General features: G+C 49.1%; 1 protein-coding gene across 3 annotated transcripts in view; it reads right to left on the bottom strand.

Annotated features, from left to right (window-relative positions):
* KCND3 (potassium voltage-gated channel subfamily D member 3) overlaps positions 1-23,992 on the bottom strand; it is a 221,528-nt gene extending 197,536 nt beyond the window's left edge. Inside the window, exons 1-2 of one of the 3 annotated variants that reach the window (XM_032249759.1) lie at positions 23,899-23,992; positions 15,963-17,140 (exon numbers count right to left, since the gene is read on the bottom strand). In XM_032249759.1, the coding sequence (XP_032105650.1) occupies positions 15,963-17,068 (1,106 nt within the window). In that variant the 5' untranslated portion in view covers positions 17,069-17,140; positions 23,899-23,992. The remainder of the gene's footprint in view (positions 1-15,962; positions 17,141-23,898) is intronic. The other 2 variants (XM_032249757.1, XM_032249758.1) reach the window with 2 other exon arrangements.
* Positions 23,993-24,286: the final 294 nt, after the last annotated feature.

The following is a 24,286-nucleotide window of genomic DNA, read 5'->3' as shown; positions in this document are numbered from 1 at the left end:
CACACACACACACACACACACACACACACACACACACACACACACACCTGGAGCATGGTTCCAGGTTCTGAGTCTCTCTCTCAACTTTCACTTTTTGCCCAGACTACTTGCCCTTTCCAGCTCTCCAAACCAGCCTTCTCATGTGATTTACACCCTCCTGTAAGTTTTGGCTCTTCTGTGATTTCTCTGAGTGGAACAGATTGATGACCCCTATCTGAATAGAAAATGTCCCAAAAAATTACATACTCCATTCCAAATCTGGGCACTTCCTCCCTCACTGCATTCCATAAAACGTACAAACCTTGCACCTGACTCCTGCTTGGTTTGAAGTTTTATCCTTCAGTATGCTTGATCCACACATGTGTGGGTGCCTTTCCCTGCCTGAAGTGAGCCAGCAGGACCATGACGAGGCGGCAATGGACCAGTGCACGTCCACCGAGCCCCTCTGTGTGTCAGACACTCTGCTGGGAGCTGGTTTCCAGGATAATTGCCCAGATTATTCAGGACTTGTTTAGGAGGCTTTCAGGTGGTGGTGACTGGGACCTCCCTGTAAGACTCACTCACATGGCCCACCCCACCAAGCTCCTTTTCCTTGGCACCACCCTGCTGCTGGCTCCCCAGTCCTTATCCCCACTGTACACTGGAAGGAAAGCGCAGAAGATGCTCAAACCCTGGAGAGAGCCCACACACTTACCCTCTCCCCAGCCCTCTGTGATCATTTAATGGTTGGTTTCGTTCAAAACTCAAGGTAATGTAAGCCGTGCTGCCCACACGGATGCTAACAGCAATATATAGATTCCCCTGCATTCTTGCAGGGAGCTCATGTAATAAAATAATGGGGGTGGAGAAGGAAATGGCCATTTACAGACCAACAGGATAATAGAGGAAGAAAAATAAGATGGTGATGGGTGTCGGAATGCAGGAAACCACCCCTAGTGGAGGTATCAGTGGGGCTGGGGAGGTAGGAGATAGCGGAAGGATGAGAGCTCCACTTACCCATTCATGCTGCAGAGGTCCTTGGCTGTTTATCCCAGAGGGCCTGGTGAGGTTCCTGAATGGTTGCTTACCTGGCAAGCCTCCACTCACCAATGGACTTCACTCTTCCAGGGCTGGCCCTGGGTCACCCTAAGTCTGTGCCAGGATAGATATATCCCAGGTCCTCTTCACACAGAGTCCCCTAATGACTTCTCTGATCTGCGTTATACCTGCCTTCCAGAACTGTTTCGTAACAGAACCATCCAGGTTCTCAAAGTTCTTGTCTTTCTGAGGTATACAGAAAGCAGATTTGAGTTAATTCAAAGAGGAGATTTATGATCACTGACTCTACCAATGGAACAAACTGTATCAAAAAGGCTAAATTCACTGGGCGCGGTGGCTCATGCCTGTAATCCCAGCACTTTAGGAGGCCAAGGTGGGTGGATCACCTGAGATCAAGAGTTGAAGACCAACCTGGCCAACATGGTGAAACCCAGTCTCTACTGCAAATACAAAAAAAAAAAAAATAGCCATGGTAGTGCATGTCTGTAGTCCCAGCTACTTGGGAGGCTGAGGCAGGAGAATCACTTGAGCCCAGGAGACAGAGGTTGCAGTGAGACTGTGCCATCGCACTCCAGCCTGGATGACAAGACCAAGACTCCGCCTCAAAAAGGAAAAAAAAAAAAAAAAAAAAAAAAAAAAATCCCTGGAAATACTCAGGCAGACCTGTTGCCCTCTGCTGGGGAGGGTGCGGAAGAGAGTCCAATTCCAAAGGGAATAGCAAACTAGATTCTTTCTAAATCTAGGATTTGTGGGGCTCAAATGTCCATCTGAGCTCATCCTTTAAAAAGCCTCTTGGTTCCAGGGTTAATGTCTAATGGCTTTCCCTCTCCTGACCCAATGGGAAGCGCCCAGGGAGCTGAATTCACGGTTTCCTGCTCTCTCCAAACACGGCACCTCAGCCCTGTGTGGGCAAGGCTGTTGACCTTGATCTGCGTCCTGCCAGCTCACCAAGCACCCTGTTCACGCATCCCGGGGCAGTCTGCAGGCAGGGCCTCCCAGGCCTCTCTGCAGACTTGCATTTCTGATGGCTGCTTTGGTCAAGGACTCCTTAACTTCTACTTCTTTGGAGAAGAAGAATTGGAAATAGGTAAGTCCCCAGTGCCCTATCATCTTAGGGGCTGGTTCCCCAGGGTAAGGATTGTCCAGGCACTGGGCTAATGACAAGTTTACTTTGGAAAAGTGAGACTCAAGGCTTGTGCAATTGGCCAGTAGGTGAGAACTCATTCAATCCAACCCCCTCAACATTCAGAAGACGATACTGAGGACTAGAGAGATGAAGTGACCTGCCCTAGGTCACACAGCTTGTCCAAGCTGGCCCCATACCCACATCTTCTGACTCCCAATCCAGTGGTCTTGCCAGGGTCCTGCAGAGCCCCACTGTGGCAGAAGGATTCAGGCAACCTATGTGAGCCAGCTCAGGCATAAAGCACCTAACTCAGAGCAGGGACACAGCAGTCTCTGCTCCCTAGATGAGAAGCTGACCTTACATGGAAATATTCAGAAAGACACACACAATGCATGGGGGTGAGGAGGAGGGAGGTGGGCATAATGCTTCATAATCTCTCTGTAAGCCCTGCCCAAACTCTGAGCATGCCAGCTGGGCTGCAGAATTTTTTTTTATTAATCCACACAACACACTTTTGCTTGCTTGAGACAAGCTTCTGCTGGAGTGAGGAAAGACAGGAGAGAAGGGGGATTTGGCTCGGAAGGCAGGGGCACAAGTCCTCAGTACAAAAATCTCAGGAACTCTAAGCAGTTTCTGCAGGCGGAAGAGAAATGGGCTGCGGACGAAGGGAAAAAAGAAAAAAAATGTAGGGTCACGTAAGCTGTATTGATCTTCTTCATCTTTCCTGTGCAAAAATGGCACAAAAAAGAATGAGGTCCACAGCTACAACGTCAGAAGAGCCAGCCGAGGAGAAAGTGAGGATGACAACCTATGAAGAAAGATCCATACCTGGTGACTGGGGTTCCTCAGGAAGGCTGTGAGGCAAGGCCTGTCCTGTCACACCAGGGGTGACATCTCCAGGAGGACGTCACCCTCACCTCTACCCCCACCCCACCTACTTCCTGGAACCAGAAATGGCTGCAAGTCAATGCCAGGGCCTACTGCTGAGAGGCATGGTGGACGGGGGAACCTGTGCTCTGTTACGGGCTTCTGACAGGCTCCCTGCTGGCCCCCAGAAATGTGGGGACTGGCTTCCAGCTCTCTGTCGGCTGGGCTGTGATATCTCTAGTGGGCCAGGAGGGGACCAGCTGAAAGGCTGAGTGATGCCCAAAGCCACTGTGGGGTGGGTAGGGACGTCGTCACCAACTCCCAGACCAGGACACCAGCAACAAGGCTCCCCAGAACCAGAATCTCTCAAGATCAGGAGACGGCATGGGATTTTAAAAGTTATTATAAAAGATATTTGCATAATATGCATATTTACAATTTTCCCTCTCGGGTTTTTTCTTTTTTTTTTTTTTTGGAGGGGCACAAACACGAGGCTTATAATATGTGAAAGTTTCCCGTCTCCTTATTGTCTTCCTTCCCTTTCGCCAGTATGTACTTCCTCTGCTGGTGGACCACTGCCTGCTGCAGGTATCCATGTTCCTGTTGGCCACACGAGCCTCAATGCCCACCCTCGTGTGCCTGCTGACCTCGTCTCCCTTGACTCTGAACTTCCCTTTGTCCATTCTTTGTCCATTCTGTACCCACCCTTCACCCTCAGAACCTTTATCAACAGATCCCAAGAGTGTTTGGTCCTGGTGTGGTAGGACATTGGGGATGCAGGCATTTTCCTCTCCTATGCTCAAGCCGGAGTCTGGGAAAGGAGATTTCTCTACCTCCCAGGGAATGCACTTCAGGTTCCCAGGTGCCTCCAGTGGAAATCCGGGTGGAATATGATAGGCAAGAGCAGACACTGGTCAGCCCAGTGCCAGTCTGAATCCCAGATTCTGCACTGATCAGTGGTAGGCTCTGAGCAGGTTTCCTTAGCTACAAAACACGGATAATAGTAATATCACTCTCATATGGCTATTGGGAGAAATAAATACGTAAAAATAATAACATTACATGGGCTCAATAGTATTAGCTGTTATTATTGCTGTCGTTGTTTTTGTTAGGGATAATGACAGTCATCTCCCATGTCAGGGTGAACCTATTTCTATTCAATCAGTCTTCAGTGGAGTGGCAGACAGCTGTTTCTCGACCTTCCGGATAACAACCCTAAAGAGACTCAAACACAGCTATTAAATCGTCATTTCTGTCGAGGGGCAGCCTCTCTCCATCTCAAAACCAACTGTGGATGGCACTTTCCTGGGGGGAGGCTGGATAGCTGCCCCTGTGCACACTCCTGCTGTGACCCCTCAGCTTACTCCATGTGCAAGCTAATGGCCTTCACTCTCTCTCCTCTTACTAGCTTTCTCTCTTTTTTTCATAGCTTTTATTTCAACCTTTCTTTGTCTCTTTTTTTGTTGGAGATGGAGTTTTGCTCTTGTTGCCCAGGCTGGAGTGCAATGGCTCAATCTTGGCTCACTGCAACCTCCACCTGCCCGGTTCAAGCGATTCTCTTGCCTCAACCTCCCATATAGCTGGGATTACAGGTGCCTGCCACCACTCCCAGCTAATTTTTTTGTATTTGTAGTAGAGACGGGGTTTCGCCATGTCAGCCAGGCTGGTCTCGAACTTCTGACCTTAGGAGATCCACCCACTTCGGCCTCCCAATCTTTCTCATTTTAAACATTCATTTGTTGATCACGTGCTGCTCTTACTAGAATGTCAGCTCCAGAGAAGCTGTTCTGCTCACAAATATATCTTCATTCTCCAGCATGATGCCTGTTGCGTGGTAGACACACAACATTTGTTGAATAAACAATCAAATGAATTAATGTATTTAATTTTTCCACCAAAATGATCTTTTAAGGGCCAGATGAAAGAAGCCTTCCCTGATCCTTGCCTGCTCCATCTTCTTCTCACACTTTCCTGTCCTTGACTCATGCCTGTTACGTTGTTGAGCCCAGAAATGTCTATCTCTGTGAACAAAGGCATTTCTGTTACTGGACTAAATCTCCTAACGAAGCCAGTGGACTCTCATGAAGTCAAAGGACCTCAGCTTGAACCCAGTAATGCTACTATCATGTGAGATCTTGAGCACAATGTTTCAATCTTCTCATATGTAGAATGGGGACCTAACATCCACCTCAAGGGATTTAGTCCCCACCCCTTTTTCTCTTTGCAGCCCCTCATATCAACTAGGACTGGGTCATCTTCATAGTGACAGCTCCATGAATGTTTGCTGAATTAGTGAACCATCATTTTCCCTAGTTTCTTATCCAGGGCCCAAGACAGAAGGGGCAGGTCACAGGATGCTCCCAGTGATAGCAGCGGATGCATCTGATATTTTTCTCCAAGGGAAAGGAAGGAGTAAATGAGAGAAGTGGTGTCTGAAGTGTCTGGAAATTCTGCCAAGAGGTTGGCACTGCAAGAACCAGGACAGTGTCACCCACGAAGGCTGTACCACTCTGAAGCAGCATCGTCTTTGGCCAAGCAGAAATAGTCCTTGGTCTGTGGCCATTTAGACCCCATCTTCCATCCACATGCCAATGTACGAGTCCTTTTATAATTATTATTATTTTAGCAAAGCTCATAAATTCTGCTTTCCTGGATGAGTACTGTTTATTTAATAATCATTGTAGGAGGCAAAAAAAAAATTACTTTGTTTTACTCAGAACCCAATCTGACCTTTTAGCTTCGGCAAAAACACAGTATGAAAGGGAACCTCTACGTGTGAAGACAAGAGACTGAATAGAAGCATCAGCAAAGCTGTTCACAAACAGCACCAAAGTTCCTCCTGGGGGCAGGTGCCAGAGAAGTAGGGCATGAGGCAGGAATTCTCCCTATGCCCTCTTCTCTTCCCTCCCTTCATCTTTCCCTTGCCAATCTCATCTATTTTTTCTGCTTCAGCTTATGATTTTGGAAATGGCCTGTTTATCCTCTTTCTCTCTGCTAAGCTTCAGACCCATATTTCCACCTGTCTGCCAGCCACCTCAAGGACACCCAGGGTTAACTGCACACACCACAGGTCCAAAGCCAAGCTTGTTGGCTCTGTCTTCCCTCTTGACCTCCTGACAACCTGTTCCTTCTCTAAGGAACTCCAACCTCCCTACCTCTACTCATGCCAACTCCATACCTCTACTCATTTAGTCTTATAATTCCAGAGTTCCTTTTGGCTTCTTCTCCTGGGTATTATTCCATTCTAGTCCTTTCTCTTCTGTTCCATTGCAACTGTCCTAAGTCAAGCCTTCCTTACCTCTTACCTGGCTTAATCTTCTGATTAAGCTGACTGTCCTGTGTCCAAGGTCTCCCTTCCACATTTGCCCAGAAGACAGCTGCCAAATAAATCTTCCTAATCAATGCACCCTGGACTACCTTTAGAGGCTCCCTAAAGCCTATCAAATGAATTCCTTAGCCTATCATTTTAGGCTCTCTGCATCTCTATTAAATCTTTTGTTCCTGCTTATGTCTAGCTATTTTCCCATTTGTGCATCTTAAACACTAGCAAGCTGGCATATTAGTTAAGTTTCCCAAACACCACACCCTTTTGCAATGTACTAGGATTTCCCATTTCCGCATATCAAAATCCTACTCACCATTGTTGGTCTAGCTAAAACCTCTTTTCCATGAAGCCAATCATTCTCATCAGCAGGTGTTTACTAAGTATTAATTCTGTTCTCCTGACCTTTTCAGCACATGCCCCATTCTCTCTAGTACATGCTCATGGACATACTCCAATTCCCCGTTATATTGACAACTTCGTAGGGACAAGATTTATTTCTATATCCCCCAAAATGCCTACTAATATGCCTTGCAAATTCAACTGGATGTTGAATAATGTTTGTTGAACTGAATCAAGATTTGTGCTGTGCATGGTTTTGATATCACATAGTTTAATTCTCTTAGTTTTCTTTTCTGCTTAAGTATGTGTGTCCAGAAATGAGTAAAATAAACTAATGATGCTTCTCAGCAGCTATAACCTGTAATTATGGTTAACTCTCAGTTATCCATGCCACTGGAAAAATAGCAGTGGAAAGACTCCCACATCAGAAGCATAAAAACATTATTTCCGTCAGTATTTGACATGCATTGTTTAGTTTTTAAGCAGCTGATTTGCCTTTTTAATTGTTTAGCTGATCAGTAAATATTTGCATTTACAGTTTTTCAATAACTGTCTGGGCAGTAGGGGTGGAAGGGGAGATGGAGGATTAGGCCAGTGGGAGAAATCCAGTTCAGCGTGAAGCATTTGCTTTGTACAACCTCAAAGGCAAGGTTCTGGACAATCAGAACATCACAGGCACTTGGAGTACGTCAGCAGGGCCCCATGGTCTGGCCATTTCTTTCAGATGACTGCGAAGAGCAGAGACTTCCCAGTCTCCTAAACAGCTCACTCTGGTGTCCAGAATTTGTTTTCCTATAAAGAAGACAACAAAGTTCCACTGGGACTGATAAGGTTTTGGGATGGAGGGAGGGCTATGCTTCCAGTCCTGTTGGGATTGGAAGGGGCTGGCTGTGCCACTGGAAACCACTGGGTGCAAATCGAAGAAAATTCTGTTTGCAATTTTGCAATGATAGCTAGATAATGTAGGGGGGAAGTTCCCCTTTTCCACTTCTGAAGCAAACAAATATCACATGTGGTAGGTTCGGCAGCTGCATTAGTTGGGGAAAATTGATGCACATTTCATGTGTCAGGGAGCTGAATCCCAGAGAATAGAGCCAGCCTCCCAGAAAATGGTTTCTTTATATAGTTCCATCCATTTATTGTTTGATTGGACTTTCTGTATATTAAATTCAAGCCGTTCTGCCGCTCGTGGGTATTATGATGCGTTGGCTCAGTGGGAAATAATGAAGGTGATGGGATTTTACAGCATTGCATTACAAAGGAGGCGTCCCCAGCCTCATCCATCTTTCCATCAACTAGCTTGTGTGTGAGGTGGCACTGATATTAAAACGATTTTTCTGATTCAGTTTAATGACACTCATTCGAGTCCTGACACCCAGAATATGATTACAAGAGCTAAATGCAATCTTGCCATCCAGTCCCGGTCAGCAAAGGCTCAGCTATCTTCCCCTTCCAGTCCCCATCTTCCCATATACCCATCGTTTGCATTGAGCTAGGTCGAGGGAGGTGGGAATGGGGAGAAGCTGCTTGTGTTCTGGCTCAAGAAAAGCAGGCTGGACCGAGGTTGGAGGCTGAATTTGTTCTGGAGGTTGCAGCAGCCGAGCCTTCTGGCAGAAAACTTTGGATGCCCAAAAGCATGGTGGGAACTCCTTCCTGCTTGTCACTAGAAGTTGGTTTGAGGTCAATACTGTGCATTTCTTCCAAAGAAATTTCTAGGGGCTGGTCCTTGATTCCCAGATTAAAAAAAAAAAATCTTGGACATCACTAGAGGATGAACACTTAAGATATGAATATTAGGTAGAGTATCAGCTTCCTGGAAGTGGTTGGTTGTGTGACGAGCCATCTGCCTAAGGACGGGTTGGGAGGCAAGGGGCTCAGAACTAAAAGTCTCTGCTCCTCCCCCGATGGGAAAGAGCTCCCAGCCACAATGGAGCGTGGACAAGAGCCCTGCAATGGCCTGAGACAGGAGCTCCCTCCTGGGTCGGGGAAACAAAAATACTCAAGCAGTTACTGAGCGGGATTCTCCTGCCCCTGAGGAGGCGGAGGGCCATGCTGCCTTTTATTTACACTATCTTGAGGCAGAATAATTGCTGCTCCTCAGGAGGAATCATGGTTGTGTTTAATGGGTGACAAAGAGGGAAACTCAAACAAAACCAAACAGAGACAGAGAGAGAGAGATTGGGATTGATTTTGAGGGATTCCAGAAGAGACCTATGAAGTGGACACCAGCCTAGAAATCTCTTTCCAAAAATTGCAGCAATTTGAATTGCTGGATCAGAAGACAAATTCAGTGTGATACTCCTGGTGTGAAGCACCTAAAAGGCTCAAACCCTACCGGTTTGAATTAATCTTTCCCTCCTCTGCAGCCTGAAGCCCTCTGGCTTCCTCTGCTGCAGCTATCATAGCTGCTGAGTTTTAGAGTGGCCTGTCTGTTTTTGTGTCTGTGTCAACACTGTCCTCCTCATGGCAGGGAGCACTATGCCCAGCTACTTGCCAGGTGCTCAGTAAATGTTGCCCAGGTTGAAAGGAAAGTTCCATCCAGGTACAGACCTGCCTGCTTACTGCCAGCATCAGACCTACTCTGAGACGCTGATGCTACAACTCAGGTGCTCTGGCTTGTTTGTTACATGCTGAGGTCTCAGCTGCTCCTGGCCTTGGAGCAATCCTGCAAGGCCTTGGGCTTTCTTCTTGTGAAATGCTTCTCCCAGGGGTAGAGAAGATCTTCAGGACTGTCTTTTGAGCCAGTCCCCTGTTGTGGGAGCAGGTGAAGTTTTCAGCTGGCTTGCTGGGAGCAGAACCAACAAGCACTTCCTGAGAAAGCTTCCAGATATATGCAGAATTGCTCACTTCTTCCATTGCCACCGCCACCACCTTCAGTCCTAGCCACCTTGATTTCTTGCCTGGATTATTGTGTTAGCTTCTCCCTGACAATGTATTTACTATCCAGTAGCCAGAGCAATCCTTTTAAAATGTAAGTCAGTGGCTCAAAACCCTCCAGTGACTTCCCAGGCCAAGCAGAGTAAAGACAAAGCCCTTGCGGTGGCCACGAGGACCCTACATGAGCTGCTTCCCCTGTTACCCCTCTGGCCTCATCTCCTGGTACTCTCCTGTCTCCCGCTCTTGCAGATTGACCATTCCGACCTTCTTACTTTTTCAAGAACAGCATATCAAGGCCCCTCCTGCCAGTCGGACTTTGCCCGTTAGACTTTGCATTTGCTATTCCCTCTGCCTGGAATACTGTTCCCCAAGCTATCCACATTCCTCCAGGTCTCTGCCCAAATATCTGAGAGGCCCTTCTTGACCTCCTTACATGAAATAGCAACTACCCCTTGCTCTGCCCAGCCTCCCTACACTCAGCACTCCCTGTCTATCATATCAGGCGTTAATTTTCTCTGCAGCCTGAAATAATGTATTTATTTATTTGCTGTTGGGTGCTGTACACTAGAATGTAAGCTCCACAGAATCGGAGACCATTTTCTTCCCTGCTGTACTCCCAGTGTCTAGTAGGTGCTTAATAAACATCTGTTGAGTAAATAACTGAATAGAGAAAAACATCATGGACAGAGGGGCTTACCTGTGGCTCCCCTTCTCCTCCTCCCTGGCTCCAGAGTCTGCAGCAAAAAGTGTAGGCAAGTAGCCAAGAGCTGGATGCAAACTTCTCTTGCAAGAAAGCCCCAACCCTGCTAAGCCTAAAGTCAGAACTACAGAATGCCCTGCTTGGCCTCCCTAGCTCCACTCCGTCCATAAATATCTTGTCTGACATGACTATATAGCTAACATTTGGATAGCACTTTCATTGGTTCTCATATTGCCAGAAGATGGTTATCAAATGAGAAAACTAAAGCTAGGTAAACAAATGAACCTGTTTGAGTGAACAAATATTTATTGAGGCACACTATCTATCAGGCTCTGTGTAAGGCATGAATCATGCGTGATCTCTCGAACAGAGATCTAACCATGAAGAGCTTACATCCTGGGGGAAAGACACATAAACAGCTGAAATTAACAAAATGTGGCAATGACAAGACAGATTAATGCAAGGGGTATAAGAGGAGACAAGAGAAGGGTACCCAGCTCCTGGGGGTGACGTGGGGCTGAGTTTGAAGGATGATGTGTATCAGCCAGACACAGAAGCAGAGCGAAGGGTAGTCTCTGGAGCACCAGAAAGAGTGTTCAAGTTCAAAGGAAGAGAACTGGGTCTCATTCAATTCATGTTGCCTGAGCCTTACGTTGGCTGATGTGCAATCACAGTGCCTGTGTATTCTCAGAGCCTGCCATGCTGCCTGGAGTGTAGAAGGCACTCAATAAACGTTGAACGAATGAACGATTCCTTGTTGGGATCCAGTTCTGCACCCTCTCTTAAGAATTTCAGCGCCATAATCGGTGCAGCAAACCACCATGGTATGTGTATACCTATGTAACAAACCTGCGTATTCTGTACATGTGTCCCAGAACATAAAGTATGATTAAAAAAAAAAAAAAGAGACTTTCCGAGCCAGAGGACTGTCAGATAAGAAATGTCAACAAAGAAAATATTTTTAGGTCATTTGTTCCCAGTAAGTGTCCAAAGATAAAAGTCCCCTGGGCAGGGACCCACCCCCAAGTAGGCGGGCACTCTTAGCCAGTATCCCAGGGCCAAGGTGCTTGGGCATTGGGAGGAGGGTTGATGGGCTCCGGAGGTAGTAGATAAAGGTGCAGATAAAATTTCAGGTGTTGAAGGGTTAACAAAAACAGGTCTCAGACTGGCTCTACTTCTGGCGCCGTGGGGAGGCTTACCAAGTTCCCCATTCTGTGGTGGGCCTGTGTCGATTCCCAGGCTTAGTCTCCTCGCCTCTTGGAACCTCAGGCAAGCGCCTTCCAGGATTATGTTTTAAAGTGAAATGCAAATCACCTGGAGGCGGCTTCCTGCCTGGAAGAAGTAAAAATCAATCCTGTTTTCGTTAAAGTGATTTTTGGACACTGTCAAATGCTCTCTCACCTCAGAGCACAGAGTGACAGACAGGCTGCCAGTCTCGATTACATCACTGAGCCAACCAGTAGCGGTGGGCCATCTCATCAGGACCGGACACTGCTCTGAACCCTATCCTAAGATATTCAGGAGCAGCCTCATCAAAACCAGGCCTGGTGCCGGCCTCCCATGGTCCTTGTGGATGCTCGCTTGCAAGGCTTCCCTCCCACATGCTCCCTGCTTTCCCAGACCCTATTGAGCTTCCCCCGTGGACTGTCTGGGCCAATCGTGATGCCAAGCAAAGTCAAACAAAATTAAGAAGGGAAGTCTGCTTTGAGAGAGTTTACGTCATAGAGTAAATTCTCAAAGTAGTTAGGTTGGTCTTATTTAATATTGGGAGTTCTATGTTATCTCTTCCCTCTGTTAACTGAGATAATTGGGGATTTATTTTATTTATAGCATCAATTATAAGGATGGAAATTAATCCTTGCATGGTGCATTTGGGAACTCAACTGTCAGGGGGCTCAAGGGAAACCTGGGTAGAGCATAAAGGGTCTTCCCCAGTAGCACAGGAGGCTGCAAAGGAAAGCCATCCTCAAGCCCTGACAGCAGCTGGGCTGTTACTGTTCTTGTGTGCTTAAGGTATTCTGAGATATTAACTAAATGGTAATAATTGGTTCCAGGAGATCCCTCCCTGGAGGACACCTGAGTAACTCATCAACGAGGTGCTGGGAAAGCAGGCAGAGAGGGTAACCAGAGCAGGAAGAGTAAATGCCTTCACTCCCCGTATCTGCTGTCTGCCTATCAGTCGGCCCTGCTCCGCAGAGGAGCTGGAGACAGTCCCGCTCCAGACTGGAAATAGGAGCTCAGGGAAGAACCAGGGAAGGTCTGGAGAAAGGAAGAGGTAGATGTCTGCTGGGAGCTGTTGGAAGCAACTGAATCATGGCAGGATATTGGTCTTTGGTATTCCATGACCACTTGGGACTCAAACGCCAGCATAGAGTAAGAAAAAGATGGGCTTTCTGGAAAGGTTGAACAAGGCTACAACTAACCTTGAATGTGGCCAGGACAGAAACTAGCCATGGAAGAGGGAAAGGTTTCCAGGGTCAAGTCGGCAAGACCTCCAGTAAAGACAAGAAGATCTCCACAGTACTGCGGGGCAGCCCAGGGAATAGATCAGACACCAAGCAAAGGCCACTCTCCTCGCCCCTGGGGCCTGGGCTGGGGCAGAATACACACAGCCGAGGAGGCTCAAACCTTAGATCTGCCCTCCAGAGAGGACAAGTAGGTCTAGAAAGGACTGAGAATAGTATCAGGTCAAGCAAATGGAAGAGGCACACCATTCACACTGGCTCATCCATTAAAAAGCATTTGCCAAGTGCTTGCTCTGTATAATCAAGCAACAAGCCTGGTAATGTTGCCAACTGCCAGCTCAGGTCAAAGTCAAAGTAGGCTGACCCAGCAATGAGCTACACCAGCCGGAGAGAGGGAAAGAAAAGGTTGCTTTCTCATTACTTATCTGAGTTTAAGGAAGATGCTACTAAAGGTTTCCTTTCTTGCCCATTTGATTCTCCTCCCAGAAGCTAGACATTTAAATGGAGAAGGTAAAGTAGCATGGGAAAGGTAAAAGAAACCCGTTCATTGTCAGGTGTGGGGTGAAGAAGCCCACCAGGTCTGCGTTCAGGGAAAGCATACTTCTCCCTAATGCAGGCACACCTCCCTTCACCCTCCAGCGGAATCTACCAGTTCCCTCCCAAGAAAGTAAAAATGAGATCAAGATAGTTCACCTTGATGCTGGACTTGCCCCTTAATCGACAGGGTGAATGACAGAAGAAGTCAGTGGTTTCCCTACAGCATTAAAACATAGATTAATAGACACTAATTTCTTTTTTAAAAAAATATATATTTTTTATTGTACTTTAGGTTCTGGGGTGCATGTGAAGAACATGCAGGATTGTTGCATAGGTACATATATGGCAATGTAGTTTGCTGCCTCCATCCCCCCATCACCTATAGCTGGCATTTCTCCCCATGTTATCCCTCCGCACTAAGGCAGTATTTAAACACTTCAGAAGGAAATGTTTTCTTTTTAAAATCTCTGTGTCTGGTACAGTGCCTGGCATATAGTACTCATTAGGCTGATGCTTTCTTGACTGGCAATATGACTAGAATAGATATCACACCCTGAGGCCATACTAAAAGAGTAATAACACTGAAGGTCTGATTTCTACCTAGGGGCCCTGATGGCATGGGAATAAGTTGAGTAACAGGGTGAAAGGAGAAAGGGCATTGGAGCAGCCAGGCTGATATTTGAAAATTAGTTCTCTCCTTATCAGCTATGTGACTATGGAAATGTATATAACCTCTCTGAGCCTCACCTTCTACAACTTTATAGGGTATAGGATTTTTCCAACCTTGCAGGCCTATTGTAAAAACTTAAAGAGATAATATATGCAAAGTTCTTAGCACACTGCCAGCATATAGTAGACAATCATATGCTGTTATACTACTAATAAAAGGTAATGAGCAGGAGGCTATCAGCATGTCTGTTTTCCTCTCTCCAGGGCTATCCTGAAGGATCTCTCTGGTGTCATGAGTCTCATCAAGGGGCATCTGAGGGCACTGGGCAGTCAGAGCCACATCAGGAGCTTGACTAGAAGTGGGAGTAAAGTGTCTGGTCACAGGTGAGGTCCCCTTCAGGAAGGGAATTTGGCCAGGGTCAGCCTAGAAGGGACAATGATGACTTCTCCTGACAGCACAAGCCCTCCAGCCCATTTTATCCCCAAAATACCCCACTGCACCAGAAAGCTCACATCTGCCACCTGAGCCAAGAGAAACAAGGTTAAATGACCAAACATTCTTACCCACTCTGGGTGAGCAGCCATTTAAAGAGTGAGTGAGTGTATGTGTTTGTTTGTGTGTGTGTGTGTGTGTGTGTGTGTGTGTGTGTGTTGGGAGGAAGGGGCAGTGTCAGACAGACGAGAAGCAAAGGGAATGCCCCAATCAAATGTTGCCTTCACAAATGGATGGTGACACCCTTGTTCTTCCCCTTGCTACTCCCTCCCTCTTGTGTGTGGCAGAATGACAAATGTAATCATTTTAAAAGGTCCTGTCACCTGCTCAGTCATTCCCAATAAGCATACACAGCACTATGGAAAAACCGACACTACCACCTCCAGGTTTTGGACAGGAAAAAAAAAATCAAATCACTAGGACACCACCAACCAAATTGTCAAAGACAAAATAAAAAGCTTCATGAATTCTCCATCAGCAATATAACGCTTCCTCGCCTAAGCAAATATAGACCCAGTATATGAATTGTGGAGGGATTTTGCATTAGGCTCTGTGGCTTCTCATAGCTGAGGCAGAACCCCCTAAGAAATCTATGTCTCTGTAAAATTGCCTTTATTGGTTCTAATCCAGTTAGGGTGAAGATTGTAATCTCCTTCCTGAGCCCCCTTCCTCTGATAGAAAGCTTCACATACCAGCCTCAAAAATAAGCTTCTCTGACCTCAGCTGGAGAGGAGACCTCGGAGAGATGGAATTGCTATGACCTCGCTGAGCACCTGTCCCTCCTTATGATGATATTGCTGCTTCTGTGTCTGACCACATGATCCATCCAAACCATCTCACAGTCACTTGGGTCATCCAATCACTGACTCAGACTGAGAAAGCAAGACCTATATGGCTTTAGAAAGAAAGAATAAACCGGGTGCCTCACTTTGCCGAAAAGCCAAGTTCAGAGTCGCTTAGAGAAAGTCTGCTTGGAGCTACTGAAAGCTTGAGTGTCTGTAGCAGCACAGGAGAAAAGTATGACAAATGGGAAAATGGCCTGCAAATATACTACAAAGAAAAAATGCAGGAAGGATCCGAAAAGAGTGCTCTTGGTGTCTTCTGGTAATGGACATCTGAATCCTCCCAACTTCTCACAGTCTCCTTCCTCCCCAATCACTGCCCTGACCTTCTCGCTGAGCGGCCCCTATACACACAGATGCATATAAGAATGCAGCCATCACCTAACCCCGAGGCTTCACCTGCACACAAGGCATGGCTGAAAAAAGAACTGGTGACTTAATTTTCTTAGTTCTATAAAACACATGACCCCACCTGAAAAAGAAAACTCAATTCCCAGCAAGCTACCACCTCCAAACAGATCACTCACGGGCTTTCCCCTTCGGATACAGCAACCTCCCCTGCCCCCACCGCTCGGGTGAGGGGCTCGCTCCTCCTCACCCCAAGGTGGCACCATCCAAGGCTTCAGGGGCCATCCGGCTGCCCTGCAACCTCTGTCCTGGTTTCATCCACCAGCGCTGACTTACCCCAGTGTGGTCATGGTGACAATGGTGTACCAAAACGAGGCGGGGATGCTCGTGAACTTGCTGGCCGAGGAGCCCTTCTCGGCATAAAACATCACAGTGGCAAAGATGATGATGGCCATGGTGAGGGAGAAGAGGAGAAAGCCCAGTTCGGAGGCACAGCTCTTCAGGGTGTAGCCCAGGATCCGCAGGCCCTGGGAGTGGCGGGAAAACTTGAAGATCCTGAAGACGCGGAAGACCCGGAGCGTGACGAAGGCGCCGGACACGTCCTCGTTGTTGGTCATGACCAGCCCGATGTAGTAGGGCATGATGGCCACCACGTCGATGATGCTCATGACGCTGCGGATGAAGCGGTAGCGGCTGGGCGCCGCGAAGAGCCGCAGGAGGTACTCCACGGTGAAGATCATGACGCACGCCGTGTCCAGGCAGAAGAAGGCCACCGAGTAGCGCTCCCCGCACGGCAGCTCCTTGCTGCCCGGGACCGTGCCGCACGGCACCGTCTCCACCACGTTGGTGATGACCGAGACGGCGATGAAGAAGCCAGTCACGTAGTAGAAGACCAGGGCCAGCGTGCTGGTGTGGGGGTTCTCGAAGGCGCGCCACATGGTCTGGCGGAAGCTGAGCGAGGGCATGGACTCCTGGTTGTTCTCCGAGTCGTTGTCGTCCATGAGCCGCTCGGCGTTCTCCCGCTTACGGTCCTTGTACTCCTCGTAGCAGCAGTCCCCGATGATCTCGGGCAGGATGCCGTAGAAGGCCAGCTCGTCGTCGTAGGCGGAGATGCACTCGTAGCGCGGGTAGTGCAGCTTCCCCGTGCGGTAGAAGTTGAGCACGCAGCGGAACACCTCGGGGTCCCGGTCGAAGAAGTACTCCTTGGTGTCCTCGTTGAAGAAGAACTCCTTCTCCGTGCTGCCCAGCAGGGTGTCCGGGTAGCGCTCCAGCGTGGTCCTCCAGGTCTGGAACCTCCGCCCACTCACGTTGAGGACGATCAGCTCATCCTGCCGCTTGTTCTTGTCGGCCGGGGCCAGGGGCATGGGGCAGTTGGCCACCGGCATCCACCCGATGGCCGCAGCCCGGGCGAAGGGCAGCCAGGCCGCAACTCCGGCCGCCATGGTGACTCCAGCTCTTGGGCCGGCAGCCGCGCGGACACCGTGCACACCAGCTTGGAGTTAGTTCAGCAAACTCTGGGGGACAGGAGGGGAGAGAGAAGGGGTGAGTCCTTATCGACCGGCAGGTAAGAAATAGGACACAGGAAAGGATCACTGGTGAGTGAAACGGCAAAAGTCTCCAGGGCAAATGAATAAAACTGAAATCCCCACCACAGAGAGGGGGCTTGATTCTTTGCCATCCAGACTTTGGGAGAACACCTAGCTCCTGGAGCTCAGCAGGGTAGGATCGCCAGATGTTGCTGAATGCCTGACAAATCGTCAAGTTCCAAGAGGGCTCAGGAGTATTTGGAGGGAAGGCCTCTTTAGCAGGAAGATCTAGCAAGAGGTGAGTAATAATCAGCTCTGAAAGGTTACCAATTTAAATTGGGAGAGGGCAAATGAGTTCTCATTAAATGAATTTAAAAGTGGGATAAACACGCTGATTTTTATTTCACTCTTGCACCCACTGGGGTAATCAGGAATGGGGTGTAGATGAGGGGGATCAAGTAAACAATTCTTTCCACTTCTCCCTAGTGAGGAGGAGGCTGGGGCTGCCCAAGTCCAGAAAATTCTCTGAGATGGCAAGTGACCACCGGGTTTGTTGAGGTTCTGTCCCCAACCCCCATGGAGAAGTCTCTCCGTCGCAAAGTCCTGAGTGTCCTTACTCTGCAGGACATTCAGCCCCGACTCCTTGCCCTAGCAACCTAGTATCCAATTTCGCCCCTCAGAGCCATGATGGAAAGACGGGGGAAAGCTGGTGAAGCCAGGCAGGGTCTCTTTCCCCACGCTGTGAAGGGTGTCTTGGCTTCCTGGTTCACCTGACTTGCATGCGTTCTCTCTCTCCCTCCCTAGAGGAAGCTGATCCACGCTCACTGCCATCCCTAGATTCCTTGCCTCCCGTCTCCATCTGCCCACCATCCATAGCTCCCTCAGGTTACATAACAACACTCCTTCCCATGCCAGCCTCTCTCACCTGGCCCCCACTCCACCCTCGGAGATTTTTCCAGAGCCAGGCCACCTTGTCCCTTTACCTCTCTAAACCACACTGCATAAGCACTTCCCCATTACCTGTGTGGACGGACGGAGCAACAGCATGGAGAATTATATTTGGCTTTGGGAAGCAGATTTACCTTCCCAAATCTGGCTTTTTAAAGATGATAGTGAAATCACTCTGCAGTCCCCAAATGTATACCATCTGTGGGAAGGCATGTGGTGACACAGAAACACACGTAACAGAATGGGAAATTGTTTGGGGTTGACACACTCATCTCCACTAATCCTAAACTGATCACACAGAACAAATCCTAACTCAGAATGATTTGGGCCCTCTGGAATTCAGCTGCTGTGATTCTATGTTTAAATAAATGAGGAAGGAGTGAGTCTTGGAATTTTTTTTTTTTCTGTTACACGAAGACTTGTAATGGGAGTTGATCTTCACCTCTCCCTGCAAACCTGCTTCACCTTCTCCTGACTCCCAGCTCTTCCAGGTTTTTCGGACCTCTACCTCCCTCAAACTCCTGAGCTGCCACTGGACTTTTCTGCTCGGATGCCTCTGAAGTGGACAGGTTTAAACAGAACCTGCCTCCTTGTAAAAAGCTGCTCTTTGCCTTTTCTTCATGGTGTCCCTAACTGCAGGGCTGTCACCTCAACCATATTTCTCTAAAGAGTTGCCAAATAATAGGCAATAGTTCTTACCGCCGTCATGAAGGCCCAGCTTCGCTGAGACCTCCTTCCCGCTGGCCTGCTTGTCTCTCAGTCTCACACCACACCCGGTTTCTCCTGTTCCTCTGAAATCTATTCTGCTCAGTGTTATCCCCCTAATTCGGATTGTATTTTACCCCACGACCTGCAAAAAAAAAAAGTCCAAACTCCTTGGCTTCGTATTCCAGCATTTTCACAAATAGATCCTAGCTTCATATCCAGCCTAACAGCCCAGGCACCTATCCTAGCCTCGAATAAGACCAAGACTTGTTCATGGACAGACCCTGGGGATGTCTGTCTCTGGACCACTCCTCCCTCTCATGAGCATATCCTTCCCCTGGACCCCTCCTATTCGAATTATACCTATTCACCACCCTCTCTGTGATGCCTCCTTCTCTCCCCACTATGAGATTCTCTTCCCCTTTTGGGCTTCTGACTTCTAAAGACTCGTTGTTTGCCCTCCTCCCTAGCACCTATCACCCTGCAACCATTACACATACTTTATACACATCTTATTAATAATAATGGCTAACAATAATTGAGCACTTACTCTATGCAAGGCATTACACTAACTGTCTCCCATGGATTACCTCATTTAATCCCCACAGCAATCCTAGGAAGAAGAGTCAATTGTGTCCCCCATTACGTAGATAAGGAAAGCTAAAGCTTACTGAGACGTAGCAGTCTGACAACCCCAAAGCGGCAGAGCAGGGATCCACCTCAAGCAGTGTGCTGAGTGCTGCCGGTGTGCCAGGCACAGTACCACACACTTACATGGAGCATCTCAAGCGATCCCACCAACAACCCTGCGGGCTAGACAGCACTGTAGGCCATGTTTTGCCTACAAAAGAAAGATGAAGCATAGGAGTTGTAATAATTGTCTAAAGGATGGAATAAGTAGGCAGAGCCATTAAACCCAGGCAGTTGCAATGTGGAGTTCAAGAGTACAGCCAGACCACTCCCCGGCTTTCTTTAACCGACACTAAGCTCTTTCAGCGCAAAGGCCAGGACTTTTATATCACAACCCAGGAGGCAGCACAGGGCACTGCATCAGTGGGTGCTTGAGCTGGGGTGGGGCCCCTGGTTTTACAGGTGCCATTTGCTTCCCATCAATTTTATGCCTTGCTAATATATTTTAGGGACTGCCAAGGGTGGGCATTCTCTCTCCAAACAGACAGTAAAATCTGAAGACAGATCTGAATCAAAAGAATCCAATTTAAGTACCTGCCCCTGACTCGGTTGAGTTTTCTAAAGGAGCCAATCTCTGCCTCAGTTTCCCCATCTGCGTGCTAAAGGGAATTTTCACAGGTCCCTTCGCTCCCTAATAAGGGGAGGTTGAGTCAGATGCTGCAGAAGATAACAGGAATGACAATGACATTTCCCGTAAGTGTCAACACTCAGAGAACAGAAAAACAGCACAGGCCTGATGAGCTCCTGATTACTGGAACTGAGGAACTGAGGAAAGCATGGAGGTCGTTTCACAAATGGCAGTGGGTAATCCACATGCCACTGCAGAAGAGATAGAAGAGTCAGGAACACATCCTGCATTGTATTTCTTTCTAGAAGAAATTTACCCTTCTAACTATACTTTCTTTAGTATTAGGAGACTTTGTAGTTCCTCAGCATGCACTTAGCTAGGATTTAACTCTAAGGGGCAAGGGGTGTTTGCGAAGAAAGTCCGCGGGTTCAACTCTGTTCACAGGTGATTCCAATGCAGAGTTGGTTAACATTTATTGAGCATGGACAATGCTCTGGACACTGTCCGAGGCACTTTTACACACAGCATTTCATTTATTCCCACTAAAATCTGACGATATAGGCATTTCTGCCCAAAGGTTGCAGGTAAGGAGAAGGAAGCTCAGAAGCCTCCTTCAAAGTGGCTGAGTTCTGTGTATATAGGAGCTAACGAGTTTCAAATAGAGCATTGATCACCTCACTGCCAAACAGCTTTCCTGATCTAGGTGCTGCCCAATACTGATGCTCCTGACAGAAGATAGCAAGATGCAGAGACTCCTTTCCCTGTCTTCCCCAGGCAGCAATGAGCAAGGGCTCATGAGGCCTTGCAATTCCAGTTTAAATCCCATCCTCAACTTGTGAAAGCAAGCAACAGTCACCCTCTGGGGCTCACAGTCCTCCTCTGTAAAATGAGAAGAATTGGACAAGAATGTGACAAAAGACCCATTGGCTCAAATGATCCCTGATTCCACTGGATCCAGGACATCACGTCTATAGCTTAGGTCTCATTGGGACCTCTTAATGACAGTCACCCATGCAAAGAAGGAATTAGAGCATCTAGGCTTATTGCTGTGAGGATGGAGTTAGCCTGAGCCTCAGTGTAGCAAAGGAGTTCTGGGAATTCCTGCTGATGCTGGTGCTCAGCTCAGGGCACACAACCTGTGTCACTTGGAGCCCAGGGCAATCCAAGACCTGGTCCACCCACAGAACCCCTGGCCACCTTCCTAGAAAGTAAAGGAGACCAAGCTCCCAGACTCTGAGCCCTGGACCTTTGACTCTTAACATCTTGTTTTATCCCAGAATGAAGCTCAGAGAGGCAGAATCTTGAAGGGATTCAAGAAGCAAAGAGTAAGAGACCACAGAATCAGAGGCACCCTGTGGAACCCTGTGTGGTCAGACACACAGCTCTGCCCCCTGAGAGGGTGATGTACTTCCCCTTTCATTCTCCTAGTCCTGCTCTACCCCGATTCCCAAGCTTCAATGACAGGTACCTGCCCCTGCCAAGCTGAGTCCCGTCACCTTACCCCTCTCTACCCTAAGCCAATCTTCTCTCTTCCAAGGACCACAAGTGTTTTACAAACTGCTTTCAGATGAATAATTGAGAGCTCAGGAGAAGGAAAAATTAACCCCTCCCTATCTTGGGACCATAAAAGCTTCTGGTCCCAAAGCCAGACCTTTACCCCATGCGTGAATACAGGGCAATCTTCCTAAAGAAGGCCAAGCAAGCCCCAGGCTGTCTCCGGAGGCTCAGCCCCTGTCCCCCTGGTAGAAATATACCAAAAAAGGAGCAATTACCCCATTGTTACTTTCTCTGTGTGTGGGGGTAGGGGAGTGGAAGGGGAGGACAAGTATCCAATCAGATGCGATACCCAAGGCCATACTGGCTGTACCCACCCCACAGCCCTGCAGGCATGACCCACTCAAACAGGCCTTCGCCATGGCTCATACAGCAGCGCTCAGCCCCTGACAGGAGCCAACACCTTCCGGAGCTGGCCTGGGTATGAATTCCTGCAACAGGCACAACAGTGCGGCCCCATTTCCAGCCAATGGCACTGCACATGCCTCAAATGCCAAGGTTTTACTAGGACGTGGACGCCTTACAAATGAAAAATCTGAAGCTATTTTTGTTTTTGGCAGAAGAGTTTGACAGTGGGAAAGATAGGGGGTTGGGGGAGGCTGGAAAAGAGACATTCAGAACAGGTAAGCTCTGAAATGAAAAAGGTGACAAATCCTGGCAAAGGGAAACATTTTCCCCTGCTCTAACAAGTCAGCTACTCCATTAAACAGTTTCTGTTTTGGAGGTAAAAGGCCAAAAGTGGGCAGAATGACCAGACAGCCTGTTCTGGGGTTTGACACCTAGCTAAGCAAAGGCATTAGGCAGGAAAAAAAAAAAAGTCGTGACACCAAGGTCTGTCCTTCAATAACCTCAGTGGAGAGCCTCTGGAAACTTACTTTCCACAATCTCACATCACATCCCTTAGCCTAGAATGGGGCTGGTGGGGGCAGGGGAAAGTGCCTATGACCCAGAGGGCTTCTCCTATGTTCAGAGGATTTTGGTAGGCAGGCATGAAAGGTGAACCAAGCTGGGGATCCTTGGGGCACAGGCTTGGGGCACACGCACAGATCCTCTTCTCCAACAGTGCCACTCCTAGGCTAGCCAGGGCACCTTCCTGAACTGCTTTTCTCCAGCCTCCTCAAGAGCAAAAGGGAATAAGCTACTAACCTCTTTCTCTGGGGGGTGGGGGGTCGAGGGGGGGAAGGCTAGGGAGGCGGGTCCCTTGTATCCTTGCATTGTGTTGCATTCAAGCAGAGACAAGGAAAAAATAAACACATCAATTCCCTTCCTGCGTGCCAACAGGTCCACATGGGGAAATGTATACATGCTTTGCATTGAATTCGTGCACACCCAGGAGCTCTGTCTACAGACAGTAAACATACAGGCTCCCTCGAAGTAAAGTAAACAAGGCATACATTTATCCATCACGTACATCCATGCAAAATACAGCAACGCATGCCTGGTCTTACAAACAGATCACATTGTGCCTAGGACCCCGAGAAAGTTTAGAAGCTCTCTCTTAAGAAATACACGGACCCTTTTTCTTGCAGTGCGATATCAGGTCTGGAACCTCAGCCTGTTGCTGACATATCAGAGCTGCCTGGGATAAAAGCAGAACATCTTGGACTGGATTCGAATGTCAACACGAAGCAAGCGCAGGAATTTAGTTGAGTTCAGGTAACTTCTCTGCCCAGTCCCTTCCCGTCCCCCACCTCCAGTGTAAACACCTCGCAAAGTGAGTCTTTCGATCCCCCTGCCCGAGGCCGCGACGGCCCTTGGCGTCAGGAAGAGATCTTTCCCAGAGCTCGCGGGGTGGAAGCGGCTTCGAGCAGGACCAGATCCAGATGGACTGGCCCCCAGCCTCTGGTAGACACACCGCCGGCTCGCCCAGCTGGAGAACTTTGCGAAGCGCCCCAAAACGCTCCCGGTTTCCACTTTCAGCCATTTCTCTCCTTCTTCCCTCACCAAGAGCGGGGACGGAGCAAGCCTTCGCCACCTGTCTCTGGCACTCGCCAAGGGAAGACAGGCCAATGGAAAGAGGGCAGAGGTTCACACCCCACCCCCGAACCCCAGCGCCTCGTTGCCCGGAGGTGGCTCCACAGCCCGAGGGAACCGACGCCCCCGGGCCGGCTGCCTGCTCCCCCACGGCACGGGCCCCACCCCCAATCCTTCCGGCGCCCCAGCGCCCACCCACCCGGGCGCGGGAGTGGGAGGGTGCCGCGTGGGCAGCTGGAGCAACAGGCGTGGGAGCAGCGCTCCTCTCACTTCCTGGCTCCAGAAGGCTCGGTCGCGTCCCTCTTACCTTCCGCGAAGCCAGCCCGGGCCCCGCGCCCGGCGCCCCGCGCGCGCGAGGAAGCTGCGGCCGGGAGCCGGGGGCCGCGGAGGCGCCGAGCGCCCAGCAGCGCGGGGAAGCGCCCAGCAGCCGCCGCTCGCGCGGCTCCTCCTCGCCAGCGAAGTCTCGCTCGCTGCCTCCCTCGCTTGGTCGGTTCGTGCGTCCGTCCGTCCGTGGGGCCCTCCCTCCCCCGCCGCCACTGCCGCCGCCGCCGCCGCTGCCGCTCCAGCCCCGGCTCGGCAGCGCGTCCCCTCCGCGCCTCGCTGCTCCGATCGCGGGCTCGCGGGCTCCCTCGCTCGCTCCCTGCCCCCGCCGCTGCCGGCGCCGCGCGGAGCGGAGCCCGGCCGGCCAAGGGCTG

This window comes from Sapajus apella, unplaced genomic scaffold, assembly GCF_009761245.1.
Source record: "Sapajus apella isolate SASKATOON/1434 unplaced genomic scaffold, GSC_monkey_1.0 scaffold69, whole genome shotgun sequence".
NCBI classification, from domain to species: Eukaryota; Metazoa; Chordata; class Mammalia; order Primates; family Cebidae; genus Sapajus; species Sapajus apella.
This window is presented reverse-complemented; position numbering and strand designations above follow the sequence as displayed.